Consider the following 20,248-nt stretch of genomic DNA (forward strand, 5'->3'; position numbering starts at 1 on the left):
TGTTTCTTTTTATGGCTGAGTAATATTCCATTGTATATATGTGCCTCATCTTCTTTATCCATTCATCTGTCGATGGACACTTAGGTTGCTTCCATGTCCTGGCTATTGTAAATAGAGCTGCAATGAACATTGTGGTACATGACTCTTTTTGAATTATGGTTTTCTCAGGGTATATGCCCAGTAGTGGGATTGCTGGGTCGTATGGTAGTTCTATTTTTAGTTTTTTAAGGAACCTCCATACTGTTCTCCATAGTGGTTGTATCAATTTACATTCGCACCAACAGTGAAAGAGGGTTCCCTTTTCTCCACACCCTCTCCAGCATTTATTGTTTGTAGATTTTTTGATGATGGCCATTCTGACCGGTGTGAGATGATACCTCATTGTAGTTTTGATTTGCATTTCTCTAATGATTAATGATGTTGAGCATTCTTTCATGTGTTTGTTGGCAATCTGTATATCTTCTTTGGAGAAATGTCTATTTAGGTCTTCTGCCCATTTTTGGATTGGGTTGTTTGTTTTTTTGATATTGAGCTTGCATGAGCTGCTTGTAAATTTTGGAGATTAATCCTTTGTCAGTTGCTTCACTTGCAAATATTTTCTCCCATTCTGAGGGTTGTCTTTTCGTCTTGTTTATGGTTTCCTTTGCTGTGCAAAAGCTTTTAAGTTTCATTAGGTCCCATTTGTTTATTTTTGTTTTTATTTCCATTTCTCTAGGAGGTGGGTCAAAAAGGATCTTGCTGTGATTTATGTCATAGAGTGTTCTGCCTATGTTTTCCTCTAAGAGTTTGATAGTGTTTGGCCTTACATTTAGGTCTTTATAATCCATTTTGAGTTTATTTTTGTGTATGGTGTTAGGGAGTGTTCTAATTTCATTCTTTTACATGTAGCTTTCCAGTTTTCCCAGCACGACTTATTGAAGAGGCTGTCTTTTCTCCATTGTATAGTCTTGCCTCCTTTATCAAAAATAAGGTGACCATATGTGCGTGGGTTTATCTCTGGGCTTTCTATCTTGTTCCATTGATCTATATTTCTGTTTTTGTGCCAGTACCGTACTGTCTTGATTACTGTAGCTTTGTAGTATAGTCTGAAGTCTGGGAGCCTGATTCCTCCAGCTCCATTTGTTTTTCTCAAGATTGCTTTGGCTATTTGGGGTCTTTTGTGTTTCCATACAAATTGTGAAATTTTTTGTTCTAGTTCTGTGAAAAATGCCATTGGTAGATTGATGGGGATTGCACTGAATCTGTAGATTGCTTTGGGTAGTATAGTCATTTTCACAATGTTGATTCTTCCAATCCAAGGTCATGGTATATCTCTCCATCTGTTTATATCATCTTTAATTTCTTTCATCAGTGTCTTATAGTTTTCTGCATACAAGTCTTTTGTCTCCTTAGGTAGGTTTATTCCTAGGTATTTTATTCTTTTTGTTGCAATGGTAAATGGGAGTGTTTTCTTAATTTCACTTTCAGATTTTTCATCATTAATGTATAGGAATGCAAGAGGTTTCTGTGCATTAATTTTGTGTCCTGCTACTTTACCAAATTCATTGATTAGCTCTAGTATTTTCTGGTAGCATCTTTAGGATTCTCTATGTATAGTACCATGTCATCTGCAAACAGTGACAACTTTACTTCTTCTTTTCCGATTTGGATTCCTTTTATTTCTTCTTCTTCTCTGATTGCTGTGGCTAAAACTTCCAAAACAATGTTAAATAATAGTGCTTCTCACTGCTTTTTATCACATGCTCCTGTTTATTTCTTCTGGCCACTTTCACAGTCAGATATTCTTACTGATGTATTTGTGTACTGTCTTCCCAATTGGAATATAATGCAAACATATTGAAAGCAGGGATCTTGCCTTTCTGGTTCCCTGCTGCAATGCCTAGAAGGGGGTGTGGGATCTCATGGGTGTTCAGTCATAGTTGGGTATGAGCGGACGTGGTATGTGTAGGGGCCTGCAGAAGGCCAGGGAAGTTGGACCTTGAGAGTGAGGGCAGAACAGCATGACAAGAGGTTGGAGAGATAGGCAGGGTCAAATCACATGGGCCACAGTGAGGGGTTTGGAGTTACCTGAGAACCTGATGTTCATTAAGTTATTTCATCTCTGCGGGTTGACACATACCCAGATTGGTCTGCTAAAGTCACTTCTTGATGGCATTTCTCCTGGGCTTTGTGCACCACTGGGTCCTCAAAGTGTTTCTTCAGCCTGCGCTGCATTCTCTCCCCCGTCTCCGCTGCCAGCAGCTTGGCATTCTTCACTCACCTTTCCGAAGAGCCCAGCAGAGCAAGATGACAAGAGCTAAGGTGTCGGGGTTTGATGCCTGCACAATTGGAAGCATTCCGGAAGCTGGTCATTAAACACCTTGACTTCCCCACTGAAAAGTATTGGGTTTGGGCTTTGCAGATGATACTCACCAAGAGCCTAAATGACGGGAGATCGGGACCCAGATCTCAACTGCACTGTTTGAATCATTTGTGTCTCTGTTTCTAGACATTATATGCTGTTCTCTGCCTAATGATATGTTGGTTTTCACACATTGGATCTGTAATTCGTGTTTGTCGACACTGTACTTTGTTTTATAATTTGCTCCCAAAGTAGCAGAATTCAGTGAGTTTCAAGTTTTGTGCTGCCTATGAGGAGGATAAATCAGGTTTTGCCTGGCATGCATTGAAAAAAGAACTCTCCTGGCATAATTCCCTGATGAATCTATTTTTGTGATTAAGGCAATAAATGTAACAGAAGGGTTTGTTTCTTCACTCTTATTCTAACATGTACCACTATATATAAACACGATTATTTTATATGTATAGATAAATAAGATGAGCTGCTGTTTGACTTAGGCTTGGACTACATTAAAATTTTGGGAGATAACAATTTAGGTGCAGCAAGGAGCTAGGAGATGTTGTATAGAACTTCAGGAACGGGGAGATGTAGTAAGATGTCATTCACTCAGATTTTTATTCTAATTTTTATGGGTTGTGAAATGTATGTTGTTGGGGTTTCTTTGTTTTTTTTTTTAAGAATTCTATTCTTTAGCATCAGACATGTAAGCATATATAAAAATGTGGATGTTCTGCCCACATAATTCTTCACGGATGTTAGAGATCTGGGGTTTCATCTTTCATGGTTAGTACTAATTGATCTCCAGAACTTTTCCAAGGAGTGTCAGCTCTTGTACATGAACAGCCATGAACTTTTCAGGACACCTTGAAATAATTGTTTTCTCTATTAATTGCCTATCCACATGTAATTCAGAAGTTCGTTGATAGTACATATAGATTTATAAATTACAGTCATTTTGGTACATTGGCCCTTGAAATAAAGCCAGCTTTTTCAACCTAAGCCTCTTGATTTGTTTCAGACTCATGGCAAGGAATGTAATTTTCTGTCCCGGTTTCCTTTTTGAGGTGAAGGTACACTCCTTTTCAAAACTATGCCAGTCAGATGGGTTATTTCCCTTATTTGAAAAATCTTCATGAAAGGGGATAGATTACCCAGGGCATATGTGTGTGTCTGTGCTTGCATGTATGGATGCGTGTTTCTCTCTCTCTCTCTCTCTCTCTCTCTCTCTCTCTCAATCTGTCAATTTCTCCCTCAGTAACATTTCCCATAATCCCATCAGTGGATTTGGAATCTTGATTCTACCTCCTGAAAGAATTATCGTCATTTCATAGAAGCAGCAACGAGGTTAGCATTTCATGGAAAGTGAGAACCCCTGACTGCTCAGTCTTAGAGCCATTATTCTTACTGGAGCTAAGTCACATGGTAAAGGGCCAATCCCTTAACCTTTGATGTAGCCCCTTTTGTCCCTGACCTTTCATCTGTAAAATGGGTCTAGTAATATGGATCTGTTCTTGTAATTAATTAAAGGTTGTTAAGATGGTTCAGTTCAATGGGCTTTATAAATGTTTACATAACATGTTTAATATTGGTGTTCTTTGTGGGTGACTATTAGCTAGGTAGCAGGTAACTAGCACCTAGAGGCTGTTACTTAGACTCTAGGCCTCCAGTTCATTGGCTAAACATTCTGTTCTTTTACAACCTCCCAGTGGGGAAGTCAGGGGAAGACTTAGCACAATGACAAAGGGAAAAATGTGGAACAACTTCAGAGACCTACCACGTTAACACAGACATAGATGCAAAGGCACGGTGCCTTACACATTTCAGTTACTCAAATAAATATGAAAAGTAGCATATTCTGGGTTTCGCGTGTCTTGAATTCTCTCACGGGGCCTTATGCTAGTTTGTGAAGTTCTTATATCTCTTGTGCCCATGGAATTGGGGCATTTAAGTCTTAGTAGGTGAGACCTTTCTGAGTCTGCAGAGAGGCATAACTAATTATGTTATCCCTCTGATCAGAATTTTCTCATGGCTTTTCATCTCATTGAGTGGAGAGGGAGGCTCCTACAGTGGCCTGCAAGGATTTCCCGCCTCTGAGTCTGTGACCTGACTGCTCCTGATACCTTCCCCTTTGATGGCTCTGCGGCAGGTACGCTGGCTTTCACTGGTGCTGCCAACGTGCCCCACAGGTTGCTCCCTGAGGCATCTGCATCTGCTCTTTGCTCCCCTGGAGCTCTCGTCCCAGAGATCCACGTGGCTTGCTTCCTTCCCTCCTTCAGGTCGCTAGTACATACCTCCCTCTCAGTGACCCCTTCCCTCACCACTGTGCCTAGAACTGCAGACAGTCCCCCAGTGCTCCCTTTCCACCCTAGATTTTATTTGCTTATTGTCTGTCCAACCCCAAAAGAACTTAAGCTTTTAAAGCAGGGAATTTGGGGGTTGGGGGTGATGGTTTTGCTCATGGCTGTATCCCCAGCACTTAAAGCAGTCCCTGGCACATAATAGGCAGTAGAAAGTCCTAAGGCAATTTCTCCATGGCCTGCCTTTCTGGACAGTGCTCTCCTAAAGGTGAGAGGCTGAGCCATTGAAGGAAGTGTCACCACCAGCAGGAACTGATATATTTGCAGTACTCCGTGACATCAGGTTGGCATGCACCGGTGCAACTATTATGCCTCCTCTGTGCTCCAGCATCTCTCTAGAGACTGGAGAACATAAGCCTCAAAATCAATCAATCAACGATAATGTGAAAGGACTTTTAAAACTATAAAATGCTTTGGAAATGACAGTTACACTGGACTTTATAATGGATTGTTATGTAATTTGAAATAGTTAAGTAATTTTCCAGGAAGCAGAGTTCCCTGGACCGGTGCTGTGCTTCCCCATCTGGGCCTGTGGACTGGGTCCAAGAATACAGCTACAGGCCAGAGCCTGAACCAGCCAGGACCAGAGCGGGGAAGTCTATCCAGTAACCCCTAGACTGAAGGGATGTGCCTTCCATGTGCACAAAACTATTCAAATACCAAGTAGCTGAGACCATGTAGGGCAAATAGAATTCAGGTTGGCCTGTTGTTAGTCTCTAAACAACTGTGACTAATTTAGAAAAATTAGGCAGCTTAGCAGCAAAAGTATAATTCTTATGGTTAATGAAACCTGGCCTGTTCCGGAGGGGGCCAGTAATTCCCATGACCCAGATTAGTTTTCTCCCAGTAGAAAAGCTTAGGGGTTTTATGCTGTTGATGGGCAGAGATGAACCTAATATCCTTGTTTGCTTTCAAATCATCCTTTTAAAAATAATCCGGTTCTCCTTTTACGCATGTTCTCTTTAAGGCTAGGCTATGTAGAAAAGAAGAGAGCAAGTGAGATAAAAATGGCAGATTATATACTGTATATATTATATCTCACACATGTTTACACACACACACACACACACACACACACACACACACACGCACTGCATTGTACCAGAGAGCATCTAGGAGCAGTAGCTCTGGACTGCAGACTGCCTGACATCAAATTCCAGCCCTACCACTTGTTCAGTATGTGACCTGGGACAAATTTCTGGGTTTTCTGAGCCTTAGCTTCCTCATGTGGGATAGTGTTGGAACTTACCTCATAGGGTTATTGTAAAGATCAAATGGGGTAATCACTGCAGTGCTTAATGCTTGTCTCACAGGAAGTGCTCGCTCGGTCAGTATCAGTTGCTGTTATTGTTGATGATGATGTTAATAATCTAAGGCAGGCAGGAAATAAAGGGATTTCAGAAAGGGATAAGAAAAGGAAAAGTGAGATGCAGGAGACACTATCCTAGAAGGTTTAAGTATATTGGAAAGAGACTGGTATAATATGGTAAGCTTATGCTGTATTTTATAATGCATATTAGATCACTCATGTGATAATGATAATTATACCCTATGAGTACTTTATGGCCTTCGTACCTTCCAGATTAGCACTGTGGCCAATGAGAGCTGCCTGGTTTATTCCACGCTGTCGGGGTCAGGGTGAACTGCTCTGGCCACTCCCCTGACCACTGTCCCACTTAGCAAAGGTGCTGAGACACCGGTAGATTATGTGGAAGTTTAAACCAGGCATTCAGTGCAGCTGAGCCTTGAGAACCTCAGAGGAAGGTGGCCTCCCAAAGCATGCATGTGTTCTTTTTTTTCCCCAACACCTGATAAGGGCAAATTCTGTGCTAGGCCCTGGCGATGGGACAGTAAGGGAGGATAATGCCATCCCAGTTTTCTTGGAACTTCTAGTAAGTGGAGGAGACAGACAATGACAATTCTGTGAATAGTGACACAATTCACCAAGTGCTAGGAAGGAGAATTGAGGAATTAGTTTTGTAATGAGGTATCTGACCTGGTATGGGGTGTCCAGAAAGACCTCTTTGGGAAGTGAGAGTGATAAGTTAGGAGAGAGCCATATCAAGAGGGGCTGCAGGGCTTCCCCGTCAGGGAGCATTAGCATTAGGAAGGAAGGCACCCAGGCCTAACGAGAGTTTTAGCCCAGTTTTAGCCAAGGGAGGCATGGTGGAGAAGGGTCTAGGTCATGTGGGATCTTGCAGGCCAAGGGTTTTTAACCTGTAATTAAAAACAGTCAGAAGCCTTTGGTGGGTTTTAAACAGGTAGTGGTATTGGATTGGAGGAGACCAGAGGGGAAATAGAGCTGGTTGCACGCTCAGATTTTAGAACAATCTCCACTTTAGACTGCAGTCTATATGCCAAGAGGTACCTTGACTTTGCTGCATTTACCCAAATCCTTTTTCCTTTTCTCTGAAGAATTTTCAGTACCAAGTGGGCTTCTGTAAGCGGGCGTTAAAGTCGATGTATATGATACTTGTCAATACTTAACATCTTAGCAGTGATGTTTATCCGTCTGAAATATAGTTTACACATTTCACCAGAAACAGAGAAGACGTTGGTACTTATTCACAGAGCTTTGAGACCGTTGGTTGAAAGCAGAGCAGCCTGCAGGGATGCACATACGGCCATAATTGTCTTTTTGAGGGGGCTCTCGAAATCATCCATTTGGCCCATCCTCCTTTCTTCCTTTTAATTCATTCTTCTCTCTCAGTCTTAAGGTGTTCACTCTTTCATTATTAGAAAGCAGCTCTCTGACTCTGCCAGCCAACTACAAATGGAATGCTGTCATATTTGAGGGATATTTCATCATATTCATGTTTTTGTCAAGCATGAAGCCACTTCAGGAAGGGAGTAGAAATGATATTTAGTCCAGTATCACTCTCATAGGCATACATGCTTTTTCTTCCTCTCTCTTGCTTTTTCTTTCCTTCTTCCAGTTTAGTAATTTGGGTGGTGAATGAGGGAGCAGCTTTTTTTTTCTCTCTATTAATAACCACTACTTTTTCTCCCACATGCCCAAGCGTGTAACTGCTCCATGTATTCATTTGTGGTTGGATTTTCTGAGGAAACAAAATGCCTCTTTTAGCCTAGCTGAACTGACCCTTAGTTGTGTGGGAGCAGCAGAGTGCTAAGATGAAGATTATGGGCTCTACAGCCACCCTGAGTTCCTTTCCTGGCTCTGCCCTTCATTAGCTGTGTGACCTCAGGCAAATCACTTAACTTCTCAGTGCTTCAGTTTTCTCATCTGTAAAATGGCAGTGATAGTCTTACCTACTTGTCTCAAGGAGCTCTCTTGAAGATTATACTGGGTAAAAGTATCCATCATAAGCAGCACTCAGTTATTCAAAGCTTCAAATCTGGCTTCTCACTGGATAACCATTCCCAGAAAGATGTTAAATATGGTTGGTGAGCATGACCCCAGTAAGTACACGGAAAAATTTATTTTAAACTCTCATTCTGGTGCCAGCCATCAGGACAGCCCAGCAAAGCTGTATTTATGGCTCTGATGGATTTCCTTGGCAGAAGCCTCCTCAGCACCATCCAGACTGGTCCCGTCTCACCGAGTTCAGGTGGTATCCAGGCAACACACACACACAGTCTGACTCAGTAGAAAACTCGCAGCCAGTGGTGGTGAGGATTCCCCCCACCATTTCCCCACTCTGTACTAAGGATGAAGTTGAAGTTGGTGGAAGGAGCCACACTGACAACCCTTGAAACTAAACTTGCCTTGGATAGCCACAAAAAAAGTATAGTTCCAGCAGCTTCATTTCCAGCTAATCCTTCTATGGAGCTTCTCTATCCCTGAGAGGGTAGTAGAGAGATAAGTGATATTTACTGCAGCTTAGGTGCCCACCCACTCAACTACTTTCCGAATTGGAAACCTGGGGCCTACCCAGTGCCTGCCTGTGTGCTGCAGGGGATGTACTCCACGATCTGGATCCAGCCCCCAGTCCTGAGACACTCATGAGAAGGGAAGCAGTCAGGGTAGAAATGTCCCACGGGATTGATTGTGAACATAATCACTTAGAGCTCTGTGTGGCCTCCCGTCAGGGAGGTGTCTAGAACTGGGCTTTGCAGGCAGGTGGGCGGTTAGGGGAGGACTTGCCAGGCAGGCCAGGGGCAAGTTGGTTCCCTTGAAGGCAAAGTGAGTGTGGTGGGTTTGCTGTAGCTTCCTATGAGGCTCTCAGCCTGTTCATGTGAGGTGCTTATAGGGTAATGATAGAAAATAAGTAATAATATATTTTGAATTTTTCTGTGGATTTGAAGTATTTCATAATTTTTAAAAAAGAAGAAATGGAAAAAAAGGATAACCAGAAGAGAAAGATAGCCCTTGCAATACAGGTGGAAGAGACAGGGTTCCTTGCGCCAGGCAGAAGCAGGACACCAGGTGGCACCACCAATTTACAGTGTGACTTAAATTGGCACTTGCTGCTACTTTCACCACTGTCATCACCACTACCCTGACCACCACCATGAACAATACTAGCTGTCATTTAGTAAGCCATTATTTCAGGCCAAGAGATTGACTCACCTAGTCTTATTAATCATCCTTAAACTTTATGAGGTAGGTACTGTTGCTTGTGTTTTATAGGTGAAGAAAGGGGTTTAAAGAAGCCAAGTGACCTGCCTCCTGTCATCCAGCTGGAAATCTCTGTATGACTCCACTCCCTGTGCTATCCTGTCTCCCTTAGCCTTTTTCCCCCCATATTTATAAATTGGAAATAATATTTGTACTCCATACCTATAGAATGGCGTTTTTCAAATTTTAAGTTATGACACATTAGTGGATTGTAAAATTGATTTAGTAGCAGAAAAATGACCAGAATAGAATAAAAAATAACAGAATTTATCACACTTACTGTTTCTGAAACTTGTGCTTCTAGTAACTTGTGTTTCTGATATGCAAGTATGTATGTGTGTGTACCTCTCTCTATGTGTGTATATATGTATATATGTACTAGTGAAGTGTTATATGGGAAAATATGTTTCCTACCGTGGGTTATTGTCAGAAAGTTTGAGAGCTACTATTCTAGACTTATATGAAGTTCAAACAAACATTAAAAAGTGTTGCAGAGCTCCTGTAAACTCTAAAACACCTTACAAGTCTAAGTTATCATTACTTAACACTGGAAGCTGAAACAAACAAATAAAGGATGGCAGATAAAAGTGTTGCTGTGCTGTAACCTCCACCCATCTGGTTCATCACAGATAGTGCTAATCTGTCACCACATTGTGTCCAGTGGAGCCAGGATGCAACTTTGACACTCCTCGACATAGCACTGCAGGCCTCAAGATGAAACCTATTTGCAGACCTAGCAACAGGCTTAGGTATTGTTGGTACATCAGGACCAGTCTGTGGTTATAAAGTATTGCTCAGCACTTCCAGAGCTCTGACTCTCATTTAAATGCTAGGAAGACAGATGTGATCCCCAGAACAGCATGGGCATCTCTGCATTACAGGCCCCAAAAGAGTTGCCTCCACTCTCCTCCCCTCATAGTACTCCCCCACCACCATCTTCATCTGGAAGTAATTTACCTCCTGCCTCTCAAAGGGTATCAGACCAATCCAGAGTCCCCATCCATTTTCCCTTGAAGCAAAGGTGGCAAGAGGCCCTTCTGCCATGGCCATTTTCCTTGGAACATGCTCTTTCCTCATGAACCGTAATTCACGAGGGAACCACAGGGAACATGGGGTGCCGATCCCCCACCAACTTCCCTGAAGGCATGCCCCTCAGGAGATGCCCTGCTTCTCAGCTGATGTGGCAAACTCTTAAGAGTCACAAAAGGAACCGGGCTTTCCCTTAAAATCGCATGTGGAAACTGTTTCTCTGCCGCCTGCAAAGGAAGCCTGTAGAATTGGCAGTTGTCTTAGAAGTCTCCACAGAAGAGTCCACGTGGACCTAGGGAAGGCCTGTCAAAGACTCCCTCAGTGGAATATGCAATAATGCATAAGAGACTATTGTGTGTGGATTTTAAGTCAAGACTCAACATGACATTCTGGGCTGTGTGGGGAAGAGCTCAAGCAGCTCAGTTACCAACCCGGAAAGCAAGTTCTCTGTGTTTTATAGACCTCACTAATGAATGAGCCCCGTGGCCTCGGCTACACCAGGCTTCCCAGTGCTCTGCCAGCCCTCCTCCCACACATGGGTAAATGCATCAAGTTATAATGGATGGCTGGTGCCAGCAGAGACTGAGGTCTGTGCCTTTCTCTCTGGGATACATAGCAATCTCCAGCCATTAATAATTCATTCTGGAGTAATGAACATAGCTGTACCAAGTTGTGAGCAGTAATAATCAAGTGATAGATCAATTTGTTACCTCAGTGTGCCAAAAGATAATGGTAGTTAGTCATGAAAGGTATAGCCTTTTTCCCCAAAAGTTTCATAAGACTTAGATCAATGTGTTTTTTTAAGTTCTAAAATAAAATGGATCATTAAAAAGGAAATGAGTTATGTTGGGTAGCCTCAAGCTTATTTATATTCAGAGATGCTTATCCACAATTACCATAGCTTTTTTCCAAATGCCTTTCGTCATTTGGGCCAGTAAATCGGAGTAATTATTGCTCATTAATTAAATCTAAGAAATGGAACACAGTTCCAGACTTTGAAAAGGGAGGTTGGGAGAGTTGAGATACATTCCCCAAAAATCATCAATAATAATTTGAGGTTTTCTGAGTAAGTAGCTGGGTTGAGAATTATTGTTTAATGTCTACTCAGAAACTCCCGTCGGCTTTTAACACCTCATTGAACATTTGTTGTGTTTCTCCTGGGCCGGGCACTGCTCTCAGCGCTGGTGCTACCAACTAAAATAAGCACGGTGTCTATCCTAAGGCAGCAGTCGAGACCTTAATAACATGTGATAAATCCAGGGGCCAACACTCCTGCCTTCATTGAGGGGTGGAGGGCTGGGGAGAGACTAGACAGAGACTTCAGAAGGGAAGGGAGCCATTGGCGCTGTGCCTTGAAGACCAACAGTTTGCCAAGCAAAGGAAGAAGGGTAAGAGAACGTTCTAGGGAGAGGATTGACAAAGGCAGATAGATGTGAAAGTGGAAAGAGGATGGGTAGTGAATGATTATAATAATCATCACTGCATTTCCCACACGGTAACACATTTAACTGATACAACAACCTCATGAAGTAGATGTATTATTCACCTCACCCCCTTTTTTAAAAGATGAGGAACCCAAAGCTTAAACATTGAGTCCCTTGCTCAGAGACCCAGAGCTGGGAGGTGACAGAGGGCTTAGAGGTGAGTTGGAAAAGCTGTGCTAGGTCATAGGAGTTTGACATTAAAAACAATGGAGCCCACCAATGGTTTATGGTCACCATTATCAGAACATTCCAGCTGTGCAAGCGTTGCTGAACGCTGCACATACACTGTGTCACTGTGTTCTCTCTCAGCGACCCAATGAGGTGTGAGGCCATTGTAGTTTTCAACAGAGGACTGCCTTGAGTGGAGCTAAGTTGTAGACAGTAGCTGGTGGTGGCAGGCAGGGTGCAGCCAAACCCAGAGAGTCTAGTCAGAGAGCCTCGTTACGAGGCTGTTGCTTTAGTCAGATTGTGTTGAGAAGCGTGATGGTGAAAGTGATCGTCATCCAAACCCTATATTTTTATATTGGTCTACAATTTAAAAGTGCTTTCATACATAAATAGCTTGTTGATTCATTTACACAGGGACTTTTGTGACAAGAGGGTAAGTCTACTGACTTGGCTTATTTGGGAGGGGAAGTATAAAGGCATGGAATTCACTTCCCGCACAAAGGAACTGATGTTGAAAGTAGTGGTGTTACAAGCAGCTTGTAAATATGCAGACTTGCTGATTGACTGAGGCCCAGAACCAAAGCCTTTCCCCTTCGCCAGCCTTTCCCCTTGCTTTAACACTGTCAGACTAGAAACCTGATACAGTTTTGGGTAGAACGGAAAACTATAAGTAACATCAGGAGATTCAGCTAGAACTCAGAAAATGTTTGTAAAATATTATTACGTGGACCAGAAACAGGCCAAGGCATCAGTGGCAACATCTCCTTGCTGCAGGTATTGTTTAGCAATCAGAAAGCAACTTCCCTTCCTGACTGGGCTGTTCCACAGTTCACGTTTCATAGACCTAACCATCCCTTTCAGAGGAGGAGCTTTATATGAAATTAGACTTTTAGCCCTAGAAAATGAAAGAAAAATACACATCTGCTGATAAAATTGGTTAATGTAGTATTCAGTAAAGGCTCAGTTTCAAAACCAGCACTTAAAGCAGTAGAACCTCTTTTTCCTTCTACAAAATAGAAGTATCCAAGAGAAACAGTGCAAACATTTATAGAATTGTGTGAAAAACAAATACTCAGTATAAATAGCACTAAATGCTAGGGAGGTATGTCTGTGCAAACTGCCGTCTCTGCCCAATTTCTCTCTAGTTTCTAGTAATGAATAGTTTCCTTCTTCTAGCAGGTGGAAATATAAGGTGGAAGCCCCTAACATTTTCTTAACAATACTGAGTGGCCTTAACTTTTAACTTATTTGTTGCCAATAGATAATTTGTATATTTTTGTACATGGGGCCAGCAAATGAACAATGAAATTTTATGGCTAGGTCATGGTGCCCTGGGTGTGGAGTTCAGATATATGTTTTGAGTAGTTGTTTATCCAGAAATATGCATATGTGTTTAGCAGTTTACTCAGCCCCAATACTCCTGACCCTGTGTGTTCCTTGGACTTTGAGAGTAAGTGACAATATAAACACGGCCATATACATGGATGTACAGTAGTGCATTTTTATTTCTGTTTATGCAACATGTTTGGCTTAATGTAAGCCACGTGTCTAATATGATGGGGCTTTAATACTTTGAGCCTAAAGTGCTGAATTTCCTGACTGAGATCTACCCATTTAAAAAAATTAGGTCTATTTTGGGCCTATATTTGCAAATGTATTAAAGCCATCAGGAGTTTTTAATATTTGCACTAGAGAAAATGCTAATGATCACAGCGGTTTAAGCAGCAGCCAAGTATAAAAGTTTTAACTAAGAGGGATTAGCAGTTACCTGGATTTGCAGAATAGAGATTCAAATGTGCAAAGGTTCACATTTTGGAAGGCAAGCTGCTTTGGTTGGTTGGTTGGTTGGTTGGTTGGTTGGTTGGTTGTTTTAGGCAAAATGGAAATTGTAAGGAGTGTCGTATCCTGAAATAGCAAAACAGCCCAAACACTGGAGATTTCTGAACCTTTGGTAGACGAAAATAGGAGTAGAAAAGTCTCTCTTTGGACTCCAGAGGCATCCGAACATGTCCCCAGATCTGGCTCCTACCAGATGAGGCGTCTGAAGATAGGAAGGGTACAGGAGGTCAGCTGTCCATTCATACACTATTTCTCTCATTTGTGCCATTTCTTTTCCTTCCTTCCAGCGTTGCTAACAACCACAAGCAGAATTTGATGACGGTGGCAAACCTTGGCGTGGTGTTCGGACCCACCCTGCTGCGTCCTCAGGAAGAAACGGTAGCAGCCATCATGGATATCAAGTTTCAGAACATTGTCATTGAGATCCTAATAGAAAATCATGAAAAGGTAATATATCATTGGTCACCACAAGTGGAGAATTTACTTGGGGGGGAGCTAAGTTAAAACTGGCCTACAGGGTTGACTCAGGTTCACATCCGTGGTGGCTTTTACACTGTGGTGATGATGACGAAGTTGCTGGTGGTGGTGATGGTGGCGGTGATAGTCATCTTGGGATTGCAGCAGTGGCAACGGTGGCGGTTGTGGTGACGGTAGTGGTGGACAACACATTGGGCATTGCTTTTGTAACAGGAACTGTGTGCTAAGCACTTTACATATGCTGTCCTTTTAACCTCATAACAATCCGGTGAACGAGGTACTACTAGGAGCCTCATTTTGAAAATGCCCTTTACCAATTTTTTTTTTTAACTTGGTTGTTTTCTTATGAATTTTTGAGTTTTTTTTAAATATTAGGAATAGTAAACTATTTTCATGTGTGTTTCAAATATTTTTCCTAATCTATAGTTTCCTTATAGTTTTATAAATGGTGTATTGTTTCATACCGTGTGGGGGGGGGGGCGTGTCTGTCTTTTCCTTTAGGGCATTGGAGTTTCTGGTCTGTCTTAAGAAGGTTGCCCTCACCCCACGTAATGAAGTATGTCAACACAGCTGCCCTTAAAAACTGGGGTAGGGGGACATGAAACTCCACCCATCTCTCCCACCTCAGTTCCTGATAGCACATCCCTCTGAAGCTTCTCAGAAGCTGCAGGGCCCCCTAGGGCACCATTTGACAGCCCAAGGTGCTGGGATATAATAAAAATGCTGTTCCTCCTAAATAAAACCTTTACCTAGAAAGGTGAATGAATTGCACTAGGTCACCTGCCAAATAAATCTAGCATCTGACCGCTAACCACCTGCACTGATGACACTCCAAAATAAGCCATCATCAGCTCTTGTCTGGATTTTTACAGGAGCCTCCTAATTTGTTTCCCTGTTCCCACCCTTGGCCTGTCTATAAGCCACCAGAATGAGACTTTTTTAGTGTTAGATCAAATAGTATCAGTTGTCTGCTAAGAACCATCCAGTGGCTTCGCATTTCACAGAGTGAAAGTCAGAGCTCTCCCAGGAGCCTTGAATGTCCTACAGGGTCTCTGCTCTCCCCTCTGTTACTTGCCTCGTCTCACCTCCTACAGCCCTCTCCTTGAGTTCCCTCCTACGGCCACCTTGACTGCCTTGCTGGTCCTTGCACACGGCACACACTCCCACCTCAAGGGCTTTGCAGTTGCCGTTCGCAGTGCCTCGAACACTCTTCCTCCTGGCATACTTCTTCACCTCCTTCAAGCCTAAGTGAGGCCCACCGACATCTCTCTATTTTAAACTGCGAACAGTCTCAACCCCAGCATTCCCCCTCCCCTTGATCATGCTGTCTCTCTCCATAGCACTTACCACTTTCTGGCATACTATATAATTTACTTATTGATTACACCTATTGCCTTTCCGGCCTCTTCTAGAATGTGTGTATCATGAAAGCAGGGACTTTGGTCTGTTTTGTTCTGTGCTTTGTCCCCAGTTCCTCAATATGCGCTCACTGCATATGTGTTGGATGAATGGATGGGCTCTTGTGGTAGCTAACCTCCAAAGTGGCTCCCAGTAACCCCTGTCTCCTAGTAGTCGCTCGCTTGTGTATCCTCTTCCAACTGTGAATAAGCGATCGGCACTGATCCCAATGTGATCAGTAGGAATTGATCAATAGGAAATGGCAAAAATAATGGTCTGTGACTTTGCTGAGCAGTCCTAAGACCTTGTCGCATTTGCCTTGGTTTCTGGACTTGCTCACTCCGGGGCAAGCAAGCCACCATGTTGTGATGGTGGTCACACAGCCCAGTGGAGAGAAAGTGAGGCTGCCTACTAACAACCAGACCAAGTTGCCAGCCATGTGTAAGTCAGCCACTTTGGAAGTGAATCCTCCAGCCCTAGTCATGCCTTCAGATGATATAGCCCCAACTGACACCTTGAGTGCAACCACATAAGAGACCACTGAGCTAAGCTTCTCCTGAATACCTGACTCACAGAAAATGGGAGAGATATTAAATGTTTTAAGCCACTAAGTTTGGGGGATAATTTGTTATAGAGCATTAGTAATTACTAAAGAATCTCTGAACATAAACTTTCACAGAGTAACAGAGGTCTCCTGCAAAATTGTGTAAACAACATAGCCTTTTTCTTACATGGTTAATAAAGAGATATGAAATCAGATAATTTATTTGAAGAAATTATCTTCTCTTTCTCTCAAACTTTGGACTCTGTCCAACCACTTCCCACAAATATAGTAAATCAGGTATAAAAGAAGATTATGTTATGTATGATGAAAATGAACTTGGAAAAAGGGAATATAATCAAATAGCAGTTAATAACATGTTTTCTAAAAACAAGCCACTTGGATTTAAATCTGTTACCTCTTAATAGCTGTGTGACCATGAGCAGATTACTCAACCTCTCTATGCTCATAAAAGTACTTTCAGTACAGTGTAACTGCTGTGACAAATAACCCCAAAATATCAGTGACTCAGGACAATAGAAGTTTATCTCTTGCTCACATACCAGTTTACTGTGGGTATTCTGGGGGTGGGATACTGCACCATGATTCAGCAACCCAGGCTCCTTCCATCTCGTAGCTCTCTGCCTTCTGCTCTGCAGATCCCTGCAATCGACCAGTTGGTGGGGGAAATGAGAGAGCAAGGAGAATTGAGTAAGTTTATATGGGCCAAGCCTAGAAGATGCTTTCCTTATTTTCTCCGCTGTTCCATTGGCAGAACTCAGTCATGTGACCCCATCCAACTGCAAGGGAGGCTGGGAAAGCACCCAACTGTGCAGAGCAAAGGGAAGCAAGTTTGATGACCAGCTAGCCAGTGAGCCACCTCCCTTCATCTGGTTTGTCGTGAGGATTAGATAAGGTGATTTACGTAAAAGACTTAGCCAAGAATCCAGCAAGGAGTAAGTGTCAATAACTGTAAACCATTGTTTTTAGGAGTCTCAACAGAATTCTCTGAAAATAGAGCATAAGTCCATCTCTGAGTGTCACATATGCCCCTTTCTCAAAATGATAATTTTTAAACTTAATCTTTTGTTAAATAAAATAATATTAAATGTTGAGACAGATTTTTAAGGAGTTTGATTATGTTTCACGTCCCTAAGGGGTATATACGAGCTTATAGCAGGCAACATCTAATGATTTTTGAACCTTAACTGTTTTTTGGTGTCCTTGGGCCTTTAAAGCCAGAAAACATTCAAAAGTAGCATGATAGGAAAAAGACTGGATACTGCTAATAACAATATTGAAACTTGTGTAAACAAGCAGCCATCCCGCCTTGAGCACAAAGTATAGAAATAGAAATGAAATATGAAATGCATGGCCAGGCCTGCAAGTATATGGGCAGGAACTGGTGAAAATACTCATCTGGTTTGGTGGATTATAAATTATGTTCCTCTATGCTGTGTATCTGGTGAGGTACATATTAAAAGAGTATTACAGTGCTTCATTATATGTTCTTCTTCATTAGTCTCTGCGAGAGAGTGGGATGATTCACAGTGAGATTTATGGTCCTGTGGAAGCCAGTGCAGGAGTGTCAGTGGAAACATTCCTAGGATGAAGGCTGCAACACAGTGTATGTCTCCAGTCCTGAGGGAGCTAGTGTACCACCATGATAGAGGTTTTTAACCTGGGATCCATGATGGGCCAAAGTTATATGCAAGACCTCTGTATGTACATGATTCTGGGAAGAAAGTCGTTAATATTCATCAGGTTTGCCTTTCTGGTAAAAACAACTTAGAATAAGGCAGTTTGACTCCTTTTCAAATGTCGTTTCAGGCCTGATCTGGTATAAAGTCAGCAGATGCTGCCTTAGCCTCCTTTGGAAACCTGTGATGTTCACCTCACAGGAACCCAAAGCATACATGGCCACGTCCTGAGAGCCCCTGGCTTTCTGGAGACAATGCTTTGGAGGAATTTCCTGCCAAGGGAATTTGACATTATCCATCAACAGAGCATGTTTTTGTCCTCAGGTGAATATTGTCATCTTCCTTTAAAATCCACAATATGAAGATCTTAGTTAACAGTATTTAATGAGCGTTCCCTTAGGCTTGGCTGTAATTTTCTAGAGACATGAATGCACACACAAATGTCGTACGTGACTACTTCTCTAACTTTATTGTCAGAAGTTGGACAAAATCCTGAAACCTCACTTGAAGAAATGCTTTCCAACAGCATCATTTCATCTTGTCCCCCAACAAGCATTTGATAGCAAATGCCCTCTTGCTTGAACAAGCCCTAATACAGGTGTTAACTGTATGTCTCCCACAGTTAGTGGTATAATACTCTCTCTCGTGTTGTTAAGATCATTTTACATAAGATGTGTACTTTGTGCCTTGGAATAAAATTGGGAGGGACTCAGGAATAAGTAGAAAACAGCACAGAAGGAGGGTATAGAAACCCAGGCATGTAGCCTTTGGAGCCACTCAGAGAGAGAGAGAGAGAGAGAGAGAGAGAGAGATAGGGAACCATAAGATGTCTGTTTCAGTTATCTGTTGCTTCATAACAGATCATCTACAAACCTAGTGACGTAAAACAGCAATGACTTTTTTTGCTCACAAATCTGTGGACCAGAAATCTGGGGAGGGCTCATGTGTGTTCCAAGCTGCAGTGGTTTTACTGCAACTGGTGGATCCAAGATGACCTTACTCCACATGTCTGGGACCTTGGTACTAGCTGTTGGCTGGGACACCTTGGTCCTCCTCCACATGCCCTCTCTCTCCATGGGATCTCTCATCATTTAGTAGTCCAGGCCAAACTCAAGAGGGCAAACACAGAAGCCGCAAGACCTCTGAAATCCTAGGCCTAGAATAGACAAAGTGTCACTTCAACTACATTCTGTTGGTCAAAGCAAGTCACAAGTCCAGCCAGATTGAAGGGGCAGGAAATAGACCCCACCTCTGGATGGGAGGAGCAGTGTGCATGCACAGGCGTGGGAGGAATTGTGGGCTGCCATTTTTGCAGATGATCTCCCAGAATGCCTCACTCCCCATCACTGGCAGGTTTGCATGTAGTTCCCATTGGAGAGGCTTCCCTTTCTTATTAGTGGCTGCAACTGCTCAGCGTTTCTTTTTTTTTTTTTTTTTAACATGTGAACATATTCCCCCCCCTCCTTTTCTTATTGGAGTATAATTGCTTTACAATGTTGTGTTAGTTTCTGCTGTACAAACGAAGTGAATCAGCTATATGTATACATATATTCCCTCCCTCTTGGACCTCCCTCCCAGCCCCCCCCATCCCACCCATCTAGGTCATCACAGAGCACCGAGCTGAGCTCCCTGTGCTATACAGTAGGTTCCCACTACCTATCTGTTTTACACATAGTAGTATATTTATGTCAAACCTAATCTCCCAATTCATCCCACCCTCCCCTTCCCCCGTGTCCACACGTCCATTCTCTATGTCTGTGTTTCTATTCCTGCCCTGCAAATAGGTTCATCTGTACCATTGTTCTAGATTCCACATATATGCGTTAATATATGATATTTGCTTTTCTCTTTCTGACTTACTTCACTTTGTATGACAGACTCTAGGTCCATCCACATCTCCACAAGTGACCCAATTTCATTGCTTTTGATGACTGAATAATATTACATTGTATGTATGTACCACATCTTCTTTATCCATTCATCTGTTGATGGACATTTAGGTTGCTTCCATGTCCTGGCTATTGTAAATAGTGCTGCAATGAACATTCGGGTGCATGTCTCTTTTTGAATTATGGTTTTCTCAGGGTAAAGGCCCAGTAGTAGGATTGCTGAGTCATATGGTAGTTCTATTGTTAGTTTTTTAAGGAACCTCCATACTGTTCTCCATAGTGTCTGTATCAATTTACATTCCCAACAACAGTGCAGGAGGGTTCCCTTTTCTCCACACCCTCTCCAGCATTTATTGTTTGTAGATTTTTTGATGATGGCCATTCTGACCAGTGTGAGATGATATGTCATTGTAGTTTTGATTTGCATTTCTCTAATAGTGATGTTG

General features: G+C 42.4%; 1 protein-coding gene across 6 annotated transcripts in view; it reads left to right on the forward strand.

Moving 5' to 3' along the window:
• Positions 1-20,248, forward strand: part of ARHGAP26 (Rho GTPase activating protein 26) — a 496,856-nt gene that overhangs the window by 370,213 nt on the left and 106,395 nt on the right. For all 6 annotated transcript variants that reach the window (XM_061189774.1, XM_061189777.1, XM_061189778.1 and 3 more), the window contains exon 18: positions 14,085-14,244. In XM_061189774.1, coding sequence (XP_061045757.1) covers positions 14,085-14,244 — 160 coding nt within the window. The remainder of the gene's footprint in view (positions 1-14,084; positions 14,245-20,248) is intronic.

The sequence above is a fragment of the Eubalaena glacialis genome, chromosome 4, assembly GCF_028564815.1.
Source record: "Eubalaena glacialis isolate mEubGla1 chromosome 4, mEubGla1.1.hap2.+ XY, whole genome shotgun sequence".
Classification (NCBI taxonomy): domain Eukaryota; kingdom Metazoa; phylum Chordata; class Mammalia; order Artiodactyla; family Balaenidae; genus Eubalaena; species Eubalaena glacialis.